General features: G+C 42.3%; 1 protein-coding gene across 4 annotated transcripts in view; it reads left to right on the top strand.

Moving 5' to 3' along the window:
- The window catches only part of LOC112221578 (DENN domain-containing protein 2D), a 57,903-nt gene that overhangs the window by 31,350 nt on the left and 12,071 nt on the right, over positions 1–14,482 (top strand). For all 4 annotated transcript variants that reach the window (XM_024383719.2, XM_024383720.2, XM_024383717.2 and 1 more), the window contains exons 2-4: positions 8,253–8,312; positions 8,965–9,063; positions 12,915–13,084. In XM_024383719.2, the coding sequence (XP_024239487.1) occupies positions 8,253–8,312; positions 8,965–9,063; positions 12,915–13,084 (329 nt within the window). The remainder of the gene's footprint in view (positions 1–8,252; positions 8,313–8,964; positions 9,064–12,914; positions 13,085–14,482) is intronic.

Raw genomic sequence — 14,482 nt, 5'->3', positions numbered from 1 at the left:
CCAGATTTTGAATGCGCTGTGTTCCAATGTCTCCTTATATGGCTGTGTATGGGTCACGAATGAGCTTAGACTTTCTGTCGTTTCCCCAAGGTGTCGACAGCATTGTGACGTATTTGTAGGCAAATCATTGGAAGATTGACCTTAAGAGACTACATCTACCAGGTGGACGCTTGGTGTCCTCCGTTGCAATTATTGCGTAATCTCCAGCTGCGTGTATTTTTCGTTTGCTTCGAGGAGAAACACAGCTGCCACGAATGATTTATCATCGAATAGATATGTGAAAAACACCTTGAGGATTGATTCTAAACAACGTTTGCCATGTTTCTGTCGATATTATGGAGTTAATTTGGTAAATAGTTCAGCGTTGTAGAGACTGCATTTTCAGATTTTTTTCTTAGCCAAACGTGATGAACGAAACGGAGCGATTTCTCCTACACAAATAATATTTTGGGAAAAAATTAACATTTGCTATCTAACTGAGTCTCCTCATTGAAAACATCCGAAGTTCTTCAAAGGTAAATTATTTTATTTGAATGCTTTTCTTGTTTTTGTGAAAATGTTGCCTGCTGAATGCTAGGCTTAATGCTATGCTAGCTATCAATACTCTTACACAAATGCTTGTGTAGCTATGGTTGAAAAGCATATTTTGAAAATCTGAGATGACAGTGTTGTTAACAAAAGGCTAAGCTTGTGAGTGAATATATTTCTTTCATTTCATTTGCGATTTTCATGAATAGTTAACGTTGCGTTATGGTAATGAGCTTGAGGCTATAATTACGCTCCCGGATACGGGATTGCTCGACGCTAGAGGTTAAAGCCAAGTTAATGGAATCGATTGCCCTTGACAATCAACCGTTCTGCCGTGGGTGATGTTGGCTTTTGCCAACTGGGCGAGCACCGGTACACACTACCAAGTGCGCTATTTTTCAGATGTTGTCCTACTGGAGTTGCACAGTAATCGCGTCACTGCGATTAGCTTCACGACATGCATACTATGGAATGCCGTTTGGGTCTTCGAGTGTGAAAAAATAACCAGTGGCACTGTCATATCTGTACAAAAAAAGTCTGCAAAGACCAGCCACGAACGATGTGTTTACAATACCACGTTGGTAATAAAGCATTATTTGTTTGACCGCAACTTTTGGGCTAGCTAACTTTAGCTTGGTACCTAGCTAGCACCAATACAACCAGCCTGAAAACAATGATCATTAGAACCTGCAGTCATTTTCATTATCCTTAACAATTATTTAGGGATCCTTGTAAGTATTGTTGTTCGCCTATTGAAATTGAACTTCAGTTCTTGAAAATAAATAGCTAGCCAGCTACTTAACCCTGTTGCCAAAAGCTAACGTTATAAGCAGCCAGCTAGCGTCATCTGGCTAGTGAGGCTCGACTGGACCGGGTTATTTGTTGTGAAGCTAGCCACAATAAGGATTAGTCACAATTGTGGAATTTGCGGTTTGCCTTCGAAATAAGTGTCATTGATGCAAATGATAAAAGAATATGCCATACTTTTATTCTGAAGGCTAACCGGAAAGTCCACTTGTGGCTAATCCTTATTGTTGCTAATTTCACCGATGGATTCGACCACAATTAATCAAACAAGAACTGTCTTAATTTATAAGGTTATTTTAGATGACACCTAGCTATATAGTTAACTATAGCTACTGAAACAGTGTCGTGTTACACGTCAAATAGTGTTATTTGACGTGCATCTTTTTTGACACGCAAAGACCCAAACGGCGTTCCATAGAAATCCTGGTTGAGAATGAAACAAAACAGCACAGAAGGTAAGTTGAATAAATCATTTTTGATTTTGTTTTACTGGTAATGGGGACATGCGTAAATGCCAACAAAATAACCTTTTGGGTAGTGTGGTGTGTGACCTTTTTATATTAACTAGGCAAGTCCGTTAAGAACAAATTCTTATTTACAATGACGTCCCGGACGACGCTGAGTCAACTGTGCGCAGCCCTATGGGACTCCCAATCACGGCCGGATGTGATACAGCCTGGATTCAAACCAGGGACTGTAGTGACGCCTCTTGCACTGAGATGCAGTGCCTTAGACCGCTGCGTGTGTAACTACATAACTGTACTAGAATGCTTCAAAGGCCGCAAAAATATAAAATATCGGTCTAGTTTTTTTTGGCAAGGAAAATATTGGATATCGGTATCGGCCAAAAATGTCATCGGTTCATCACAGTGCATTTCTGAAACCGCAGAACCTAAACCATGAAGCACTGACTTTAGCAGTCTATCATGGTCATATTTCAAGTGCAATAATACTTTAGTACATACAGATAAAGGTTTAGGGAGTAAGAGAGAGTGAGCAAGAGCATTGCCAGAATGAGAAGCTACCAATCCCTAATTGGATTGAGTTGAGGCTTGCTGGCTGTCAAGAGAAGATGTTGTAACATGTTATGTAACCTGAAGGGCAGGCAGCACACCCTGTGATGGAGAATGAATTCTTTACACCTACGACGCAGTATGTAAGCCTGGCTGTTCTCATGTTCTTCTAGCGGCCCTGCTACGCTACAGCCATCGGGCATTGCAATCAGCTATCAGCCAGTAAATGAATGCTTCCTTTGAAATTAAAGCTGCTATGCTGCCCACGTCCAATGGCAGCATCCAAGCTAAAGAATTGCTGAAGCTCAATTCTTGATGGCTGACGAGTGCATTAATTTCGTATTGTGAATTCAAATAATGATCAATTTAAGTTTATTTGTTGCATATACACCACTCGTTATTTTACAAAAATGTATGAAGTCAAATAGCTACTAGCGAGCAGAAACTCTTGCTAGCTACATTTGACTATTTTCACAATGTAAACAAAAGCAACTTGTGTATTAGAGGATAATTTAGGTCAACCACTAGCTGGAAAAAAAAGCTATTGTACTTAATCAATGAAAATGGTATAGTTGAGGAAAATAAAGATGCTCTTCCCCTCTGCACCTCTCCCCTCAAAGCAAAGCGACACGTATAGTGGCGCTGAAGTGTAATGCAGAGTTTCCCAACCTTCCACTTTATTATATAGGAAATTCCAGAACTAGCACACCTGATTCAAATAATGAAGAGCTTGGTGATTACTTGACTTATTGAGTCAGGTGTGAGATTTAGTCTGTAAACTAAAGGCAGTATTGAGCAAAACACATCCTTGGTAGTCCAAGTGTAATGCTTGTGAATTAGTGGTAAATAAATATGTAGAAAAAGGAAGCACATCCAGTTGCTGGACAGAAAAAAATATGATAATAAGTAATGTCCCAACTGTTGTTTCTCAGTGGTTTTATATAGACCTACAGATATCCAACAATGTGTCTTTGTCAGGCCCAAATTATGTGTCCAGTGCAGCTAGCAAGGGAGTCTATTTGGACAATTGTGAGAAGAGGTGTAAATTGGCGAGAAACGGTCAGTGTTCTGGTGAGAATAAGTTGAGTAGGTATGTGGTAATGATTAGGTGACATTTAATCTCTTTACCTGTGTTCAAACATTTTTGTGAACTCCATTTTACACACAGACAACACAATATAAACCAGGGATTGGAAACTTTGATGGGGGCCCACAAAAAAAACAGAAATCATCATGAGTGGCCGCAGTGGCTCGCGGGTCTTCATACCCACATCCATACCCCCCATTTTAGCGGCCCCCCTCTTGACAGGGGAGAGAAGAAAAATAAGTTATAATTTACTGCAGTTCTACATTCTAAACAGGGCGTGGAGAAAATATTGCAGGTTTTCTTCAATTCTACACATTTTGCCATGGGGCGGGGAGAGAAATTAGTAGTTTTATAGCTAATTTCCAGCAATTCTACACATTTTGCTGGAAATTAGCAGTTTTATAGCTAATTTCCAGAAATTCTACACATTTTGCTATAGGGAGGGGATAATTGTTTGCAGTTCGATACCAGAGTGAGAGTAACTAACAAAATCAATGGGGCCCCCCTAGTTGGTAATTCAACCATGATTACTACAACTTTAGGTAGCTGAAACCGAATAAAGAGTCCAGGTATTCATTTGGTGGTTCTGTTGGAAAAGTAGCCTGAGTCACTGACCAGAGCAAATGCATAACTGGAGCTCTTTAGGTAGTTACAGTGGGGCAAAAAAGTATTTAGTCAGCCACCAATTGTGCAAGTTCTCCCACTTAAATTACAGAGGTCTGTAATTTTCATCATAGCTACACTTCAACTATGACAGACAAAATGAGAAAAAAAATCCAGAAAATCACATTGTAGGATTTTTAATGAATTTATTTGCAAATTATGGTGGAAAATAAGTATTTGGTCACCTTCAAACAAGCAAGATTTCTGGCTCTCACAGACCTGTAACTTCTTCTTTAAGATGCTCCTCTGTCCTCCACTTGTTACCTGTATTAATGGCACCTGTTTTGAACTTGTTATCAGTATAAAAGACACCTGTCCACAACCTCAAACAATCACACTCCAAACTTCACTATGGCCAAGACCAAAGAGCTGTCAAAGGACACCAGAAACAAAATTGTAGACCTGCACCAGGCTGGGAAGAATGAATCTGCAATAGGTAAGCAGCTTGGTTTGAAGAAATCAACTGTGGGAGCAATTATTAGGAAATGGAAGACATACAAGAACACTGATAATCTTCCTCGATCTTTGGCTCAACGCAAGATCTCACCCCGTGGGGTCAAAATGATCACAAGAACGGTGAGCAAAACCACACGGGGGGACCTAGTGAATGACCTGCAGAGAGCTGGGACCAAAGTAACAAAGCCTACCATCAGTAACACACTACGCCGCCAAGGGCTCAAATCCTGCAGTGCCAGATGTGTCGCCCTGCTTAAGCCAGTATATGTCCAGGCCCGTCTGAAGTTTGCTAGAGAGCATTTGGATGATCCAGAAGAAGATTGGGAGAATGTCATATGGTCAGATGAAACCAAAAAATAACTTTTTGGTAAAAACTCAAATCGTTGTGTTTGGAGGACAAAGAATGCTGAGTTGCATCCAAAGAACACCATACCTACTGTGAAGCATGGGGGTGGAAACATCAGCATTTGGGGCTGTTTTTCTGCAAAGGGACCAGGACGACTGATCCGTGTAAAGGAAAGAATGAATGTGGCCATGTATCGTGAGATTTTGAGTGAAAACCTCCTTCCATCAGCAAGGGTATTGAAGATGAAACGTGGCTGCGTCTTTCAGTATGACAATGATCCCAAACACACCGCCCAGGCAACGAAGGAGTGGCTTCGTAAGAAGCATTTCAAGGTCCTGGAGTGGCCTAGCCAGTCTTCAGATCTCAACCCCATTGAAAATCTTTGGAGGGAGTTGAAAGTCCGTGTTGCCCAGCAACAGCCCCAAAACATCACTGCTCTAGAGGAGATCTGCATGGAGGAATGGGACAAAATACCAGCAACAGTGTGTGGAAACCTTGTGAAGACTTACAGAAAACGTTTGACCTCTGTCATTGCCAACAAAGGGTATATAACAAAGTATTGAGAAACTTTTGTTATTGACCAAATACTTATTTTCCACCATAGTTTTCAAATAAATTCATTAAAAATCCTACAATGTGACTTTCTGGATTTTTTTTCTTCTCATTTTGTCTGACATAGTTGAAGTGTAGCTATGATGAAAATTACAGGCCTCATCTTTTTAAGTGGGAGAACTTGCACAATTGGTGGCTGACTAAATACTTTTTTGCCCCACTGAATATAGCTGAAATGAGGTATGGCATGACTCAGATCTTGACTATTTTCACAACTTTTGGCCGATTTGAAAAGTATATGGACACCCTTTCAAATGAGTGGATTCGGCTATTTCAGCCACAGCCATTGCTGACAGATGTATGAAGTTGAACACACAGCCATGCCATCGCCATAGACAAACTTTGGTAGTATAATGGCCTTACTGAAGAGCTCAGTGACTTTCAAAGTGGCACCGTCATAGGATGCCACCTTTCCAACAAGTCAGTTCATCAAATTTCTGTCTTGCTTAGAGGTGCCCTAGTCAACAGTAAGTGCTGTTATTGTGAAGTGGAAACGTTTAGTAGCAACAACGGCTCAGCTGCGAAGTTGTAAGCCACACAAGCTCACAGAACGGGACTGCGAAGTGCTGAAGTGCATAGCGCCTAAATCGTCTGTCCTCAGTTGCAACACCCATTACTGAGTTCCAAACTGCCTCTGGAAGCAACGTCAGCACAAGAACTGTTCGTCGGGACCTTCATGAAATGGGTTGCTATGGCCGAGCAGCCGCACTCAGGCCTAAGACCACCATGCGCAATGCCAAGCGACAGCTGGAGAGGTGTAAAGCTCGCCACCTTTGGACTCTGGAGGGATAGCAGGGATTATAGAAAATTAACACAGGTCTCATAAACAATCTCTCAAGCACAAGCCCACGTGCTAGTGAGTATCCAGCTAATATTTTTATTTCAAGCTTAGCCAACTTGGATCTTATTTGCTAGCTACAGAGCACAACAGTTGAATTGTTATGAACACCATTCTGTCCGTCTCCAACTGTTTGAACAGCATGCTAGCCTGTCCACTTTGTTCAGATGTTGAAATCAAGGGCCCTACATTAGTTGAGAATTCTTTAACTGTTTTATGCTTTTGAATGTTTTATACTAGCTGTTTAGTATTTTATAATCTTTATTTGACAAAAATGCTGCTAGCGCTATGTGGTACCGCAATGTGCGAGCGACAAACTGGACAGTACTTTTCCTGAATGAATGTTAATTGATACATCAGTTTTTTTAGTGGTGTTTGCTCTGCTAGAAATTGAACATGATTTTACTGTAATAATGTGTTTCGGTGTCCATATGACCTATTTATTTATTCTGTTGGACCAAACCTCAAATGTAAATTGCGAGTTGAAACAGCTTGTCAGAGACTATGAAGTGATCTCATCTTTTTTTGTTGTGATAGGGAGGGGCTTGGTGTGTATGTAACCATTGAGAAAGAGGTTTCACTCTCGCCAAAGTAAACCCAATACGTTTCTATGCGCTTATTTTGAACCTAAGCTTGCCGCCTGCCTTCCCGCCTTTGGGACAATGACTCCTATTGTTACACCATGCCCAAACCGGATGTGCACACCATCGTGTGCAAATAGATTTTTGTCCCCCTACACCAAACGCGATCATGACACTCAGGTTGAAATATCAAAAACAAACTCTGAACCAATTATATTAATTTGGGGACAGGTCGAAAAGCATTAAAGATTTATGGCAATTTAGCTAGCTAGCTTGCAGTTGCTAGCTAATTAGTTCTATTTAGCTAGCTTGCTGTTGCTTGCTAATTTGTCCTGGCATATAAACGTTGAGTTATTTTACCTGAAATGCACCTCTAAGTCCTCTACGCTGTCAATTAATCCACACAAAAATGGTCAACCGAATTGTTCCTAGTTATCTCCTCCTTCCAGTCTTATTTATTTTAAATTTGGACTTGATATGGCGATTGGCATCTAACTTTCATAAGGTGTATTACCACAAACTGAGGTCGGTCGGTCATCTTTCAATCACCCACGTGGGTATAACCAATGAGGAGATGGCACGTGGGTATCTGCTTCTGAGGAGATGGGAGAGGCAGGCCTTGCACCGCGTTTACCGTCACAAATAGAACTGACTTATATTTTAGCGCTTGGCAACGCAGACGCTTGTTGGAGCACGTGAGCCGTGTGGGTGCAATGATTGAATACCATTGCATGTGTAAATGTAATATGTGGACGCAAGCATTGCATGAGCATCTTGTCATTTATATACTGATCTCTGGTGTAACTGGGAAGGTGCACAGCACAGGAAGAGCAAACGAGATGAAAAAGAAATGAGAACAATCGGACAAACGCTCATCAAAATGAAAAATCCCAAAAACCTTGATTCTGCGTTACAGACATTTGGAATATAGTGCAAAAACATACATTTGAAATGAATCAAAATCCATATATTTCCCAGCCCTAGCTGAACTGTGCATGTTTTGTCCTTTTTGCTTCCACAGTGCTGGTCTGTAAACCGTAATGGTGAGCATGGAAATAAAATTGGACACATGTTCAGTCATTTTGGTTGACTACAACACTGTAGTGTCTGTTAATGGTTGAACTGTTACACAAACACTATGTAATGTCATTGGTGGACAATTTATCAACTGGCAAACCATGTGGTCATTTTGTCCATAAGCCAACCTATGTATTGCTCTGGACAGTTTTGCTGGTTCAGTATGTTTCAATAAGGTGGAACCTCTGGCATTGTGGGAACTTTATGACAAACCAGTTTCACAGAATGACTTTCCCCTGAACAGGTGAGCAACCTCAAGGGGCTGCCAATGGGAAAGAGAAAGACGCCCCATCATGTGACCTCAGTGAGTAGGCCTTATTGGGCACAGTACACATTTTTCACTTTGACTCTACCTTTAGCTCTAGGAGTGTGTTCCATGGCTTTGTTTGGTCCAGGCGGCTTGTAACCATAAAAGCATACTGTTAACCGAATAAAGGTATCAAAAGTTTAAAGGGAAAATACACACATTAGAGATGTAATGATAACGCTCCACAGGTGCCTCCAGTGTTTTCTTGTTTGAGCGTAGATTAGTTTGCTGATGACTAACCTATGAGCAAGGTCAGAGCACAGAATTGCAATATTCTACTTGGGCTGTTTCCATTGTTGTACATTTTATGATTTCACATTGTTTGAAGTGGTGCTAAAATATGGACATCAGTCACAGGGTCCTTGTTTTACTCTGGTCAATCTGAAGGTAGATGAATGTGAGGTTTAGGTGCCAAAGCTCCTGTAACAGGGTACCGCATTGGTCATGTTCAATAGGGCAAATAAATATAAATAAATAAATATATATATAAATATATTTTTTTTTACACGTTTTGCAACAGAAAAATAAGTGTTTCTTATTAGACAAGTCCACCTAGTCCCTCCCGGTTTCAGTTAATTTTGTTCCGTTTGGTAACATGACCCTTGTGTAGGAGTTACTAATCATCTGTTGGTCCGGTGGTCCCTTCTAGGCACTGTCCAGCCTAGTGAGGATGAGGAGGTTGAGAGAGGTGCCCTCAAGAGGCTCAGCACAATGTGGTCTTCATTCCGGGCCAAGCTCAACAGAGATCGTGAGTATAACGCTCCATATAACGCGCCTTAAAACGCTCCATGGAAACGTCTCGTTACATTTAAAAAACGTATTGTTTTCTATGAAGTACTTCCTATTTCTCACACACACAATAGTTTTTTTCTGCGCAGCCAGGACCATGATTTGGTCAGTATCCTAATGATTCCTGTGATGCAAGTGTCTGCCCAGGCCCTAGGCCTATTGCGGTGGGGCCTGCAGCTGTGATGAGTGAACCACTCTCTATCCCTCTCCCCTGATGTGCGCTCCAAAAAAAAAAGGCTTCTGATAGTATAATGTTTCAAAATCCAATTGCGGCTAAAACACAGCTTTGGAAGCAACTGTCGTTGAAACGACTTTCTGTGGGTATCATTTGTTTTCCTCAACTCTTAATATTAAGTTCAATAGCAATTATCTTACAACATAAATATTTGATATGGCTTTGAGATACGGAGCGTGCGACATGGGCATCAGCCACTGTGAGTGGATAGGGTAGTAGGCTACAACAACAAAAAATTCAGGACATTCAATTTACTGTTAGATTAATACATAACTTTTTCAGTTGATGGAACCAGCACATGATTTTCCGCTGTACAGCAATAATGACCTGACCTGTGTCCCATAATGTACCTGTATTCCAAACAGAACCAGGCTAATAATGACTAGCCATCTTTTAAATTAGCATGCGCTTGCAGGGCTTGACATTCAGGTAAATTTGCCAGTGGCACACCAGGCCAGTGCCAACAGAAAGCGACTGGCCCAGGAAAACAGGCAAATGATGTCTTTAATTTGTGAGCTGAGCAAGTAGACTATAATATATAACCTGGAATATAATATAGCTTATAGCCTACCATACACAAGTAATTACATTTTAAGTTGACAATATCGTATTTACATTGATTGAACGAATCTGCAAAATCTCAAAGGTGTTATTGTTCGTGATTGTAAACATGTTGTTTTCAGATTTTCACTCTCAAAATAACACTTAAAAAAAAAAAACCCTCATGCTAAAACCACATTAAAGGAGATCCAGTTTGAGGTCTGGGAACAACAACAAGAAACAAGAAAGTCGCCCTTTTAATTGCACTCTTAGCAAGAGATTGTTGTTTGGCTAGCAGTGTTTTTGTGCTGTGCAATGTACAGTAGGCTACATGTGATGGCAGAGTTTGCTAAATAAATGCCTTTGCGATTGATGCAAATCATGATATCATTACTACTTGGCAGTCAATATATAATTGGGAAGATTTTTTGGGGAAAGCCTTCAGAAATGTTCATTCAAACAATGCATGATGACTGAATTGCGCATTGCAATGATTCAACGAAGACTTCGGACTAAACTTTTTGAATAAATAGTTTGCATACCCATTGTTGCATACCCATGGATGTTTGAATAAATCTTGATTTATTTTTTTTAAATGGCAGAAACGAATATGAACAGCTACATTTTTTTTCACTGGCACCCTAGCGACCAATTAAAATGGGTGTTGCACTGCCAAGTCAAAGGGTCATGCATACCATCCGGATGTGTGATCATGTTCTCCGTAGACGACGTGAGGAAGACCTTTAAACAGGTCAACGTTCAAGGCCAGATGGATTACCAGGATGTGTGCTCCGGGCATGTGCTGACCAACTGGCAGGTGTCTTCACTGACATTTTCAACATATCCCTGACTTGAGTCTGTAATACCAACATGGTTCAAGCAGACCACCATAGTCCCTGTGCCCAAGAACCATAAGGTAACCTGCCTAAATGACTACCGACCTGTAGCACTCACATCTGTAGCCTTGAAGTGCTTTGAAAAGCTGGTCATGAGTCACATCACCATTATCCCAGAAACACTAGACCCACTCCAATTTACATACAGCCCCAACAGATCCACAGATGATGCAATCTCTATTGCACTCCACACTGCCCTTTTCCACCTGGAATAAAGGAACACCTACTTGAGAATGCTATACATTGACTGCAGCTCAGCGTTCAACACCATAGTGCCCTCAACGCTCATCAATAAGCCAAGGATCCTGGGACTAAGCACCCTCCCTCTGCAACTGGATCCTGGACATCCTGACGTCCCCCGCCAGGTGGTGAGTGTAGGTAGCAACACATCTGCCACGCTGATCCTCAAAACGGGGTCCCCTCGGGTGCGTGCGCTGTCCCCTCCTGTACTCCCTGTTCACCCATGAATGCATGGCCAGGCACGACTCCAACACCATCATTAAGTTTGCTGACGACACAACAGTGGTGTGCCTGATCACTAACAACGACGAGACCGCCTATAGGGAGGAGGTCAGAGAATTGGCCGTGCGGTACCAGGACAACAACCTCTCCCTCAACGTGATCAAGACAAAGGAGTTGATTGTGGACTACAGAAAAAAGAGGACAGAGCATGCCCCCATTCTCATCGACGGAGCAAGTTGAGAGCTTCAAGTTCCTTGGTGTCCACATCACCAACAAACATGGTTCAAGCACACCAAGACAGTCGTGAAGAGGGCACGACATACCTATTCCCCCTCAGGAGACTGAAAAGATTTGGAATGGGTCGTCAGCTCCTCAAAAGGTTCTCCAGCTGCACCGTCGAGAGCATCATGACTGGTTGCATCACTGCCTGGTATGGCAACTGCTCGGCCTCCGACCGCAAGGCACTACAGAGGGTAGTGCGAATGGCCCCAGTACATCACTGGGGCCAAGCTTCCTGCCATCGAGCACCTCTACACCAGGCGGTGTCAGAGGAAGGCCCTAAAAATGATCTGACTCCAGCCACCCTAGTCATAGACTGTTCTCTCTGCTAATGCACAGCAAGCGGTACAGGAGTGCCAAGTCTAGGTTCAAGAGGCTTCTAAACCGTTTCTACCCCCAAGCAATAAGACTCCTGAACACCTAATCAAATGGCTACCCAGACTATTTGCATTGCACCACCCTTTTTACACAGCTGCTACTCTGTTATCTATGCATAGTCACTTTAATAACTCTACCTACATGTACATATTACCTCAACTAACCGGTGCCCCCGCACATTGACTCTGTACCGGTACCCCCCTGTAAATAGTCTCGCTATTGTTTTTTACAGCTGCTCTTTAATTACTTGTTACTTTTATTTCTTATTCTTAATTAATACATTTTTAACTGCATTGTTGGTTAGGGGCTCGTAAGTAAGCATTTCACTCTAAGGTGTACACCTGTTGTAGACCTTACAGCGCATGTGACTAATAAAATTGTATTTTTATAATGCTTCATTTAATTTATTTAGTTTCATGTGTACTATGGCAGCTAATTGCTGAATTACAGTAACGTGTACAAGAAGCATATTTCAATAAAATAGAGGCTACAAAATCAAAAGAAAAGGGAGTGAGGCAAGGATGGCGGTAGAACAGAGGTTGGAGAGCGCATCTTGGTCACAGCACGGGAGGTAGGTGGTCAGAGACAGGTCTGCAACCATCGGCACACCTCGCTGTCCCTGCCATCTTCAGCCTCTCCAAAGAACACAGATTTAGATTTTTTTGTGGTCTCTCCTTATGGATGCGGTAGGTACTGTAGCAAGTCCTTTGCACTACTGTGTAGCACCCACTTGGGAGATGCCACGGCAGCCGCTGGCGCCAGAATGCCTACCACACATCGGTAATCATCAAAGTAGTCCTGATCTCTACGCGACTCTGCATTCTAACCAAAACAGCTCCCAGTTCCAGCAAGCTAGCATACACTTTTCAACATCGCAGTGTTATAAAACCTGGACAAATCAGATTATTAATCAATTCTTATTTAACTATCAAAAACAAAGTGGATAAAAAGACACACAACTAATTGTTATGTTACTATATAGTAAGCTTCTGCTTACACAACACAATGTTGTCGCTGCAGAGGTGAAGGAGCCATGTCAGGAGTCTCTGGATTCAGCCCCAGTGGACACCACAGCCAGGGAGCAGCGCTATATGAGCGGGCACTACTTCTTTGAGTACCTGGTGGTGGTCAGCCTCAAGAAGTCCAAAGAGGGGGCCTACGAGCCGCAGATCACCTACCAGTTCCCCAAGGTGAGTCTGCTAGTTGGACACACTGCATGTCTCCCGAAAGGGATATGAAGGAAAAATGTGAAGAAATTAAAAGTGCATTGGAAGTCCTTGAAGATTAAAAGGGAGGTAGGATAAAATAGTTCAGGTAGGCCTTCAGCAAGGAAAGTAGGAGGGTTGCTAAACATCAGACAGGCATCTGGTAGTGGACTAAGTTGTGATAAAACGGCAGAGCACTCACAATAACACAGGCAGAGATCTAGTTGATCTTAGAACGCTCATTAGAGTGCATTCAGAAAGTATTCAGACCCCTTGACTATTTCTACATTTTGTTACGTCACAGCCTTATTCTAAAATGGATTAAATCGTTCCCCCCCTTATCAATCTACACACAATACCCCATAATGACAAAGCAAAAACAGGTTTTGAGATGTATTAAATAGGTAAATGTATCACATTTACCTAAGTATTCAGACCCTTTACTCAGTCCTTTGTTGAAACACCTTTGGCAGCAATTACAGTATCAAGTCTTCTTGGGTATGACGCTACAAGCTTGGCATATGTATTTGGGGAGTTTCTCCCGTTCTTCACTGCAGAACCTCTCAAGCTTTGTCTGGTTTGATGGGGATTGTCACTGCACAGCTATTTTCAGATATCTCCACAGGTGTTAGATCGGGTTCAAGTCCGGGCTCTGGCTGGGCCACTCAAGGACATTCGGAGACTTGTCCAGAAGCCACTCCTGTGTTGTCTTGGCTGTGTGCATAGGGTCGTTGTCCTGTTGGAAGGTGAAACTTTGCCCCAGTCTGAGGTCCTGAGCAGTCTGGAACAGGTTTTCATCAAGGGTCTCTCTGTACTTTGCTCAGTCCATCTTTCCCTCTCCTGATGTGTCTCCCTGTCCCTGCCGCTGAAAACTATCCCCACAGGATAATGCTGCCACCACCATTCTTCACCATAGGGATGGTGCCAGATTTCCTCCAGACGTGACGCTTGGCATTCAGGCCATAGAGTTCACTCTTGGTTTCATCAGGCCAGAGAATATTTTTTTCCTTTAGGTGCCTTTCCATCTGGCCACTTGAACATAAAGGCTTGATTTGGTGGAGTGCTGCAGAGATTGTTGTCCTTCTGGCAGGTTCTCCCAGCTCCACAGAGGAATTGTGGAGCTGTCAGAGTGACTATCGGGTTCTTGGGCACCTCTCTGACAAAGGCCCTTCTCCCCCAATTTCTTAATTTGGCCAGCTCTTTCTTGGTGGTTCCAAACTTCTTCCATTTAAGAATGATGGTCACTGTGTTCTTGGAGACCTTCAATGCTGCAGACATTTTTTGGTAACCTTCCCCAGTTCTGTGGGAACCTATATAGACCGGTGTGTGCCTTTCCAAAAAAAAGTCCAATGAATTGAATTTACCACAGGTGGACTCTAATCA

The sequence above is a fragment of the Oncorhynchus tshawytscha genome, linkage group LG22 (assembly GCF_018296145.1).
Source record: "Oncorhynchus tshawytscha isolate Ot180627B linkage group LG22, Otsh_v2.0, whole genome shotgun sequence".
In the NCBI taxonomy this organism is placed as follows: Eukaryota; Metazoa; Chordata; class Actinopteri; order Salmoniformes; family Salmonidae; genus Oncorhynchus; species Oncorhynchus tshawytscha.
Note: the sequence above shows the minus strand (reverse complement) of the source record. Positions and strands in the feature narration are given on the sequence as shown.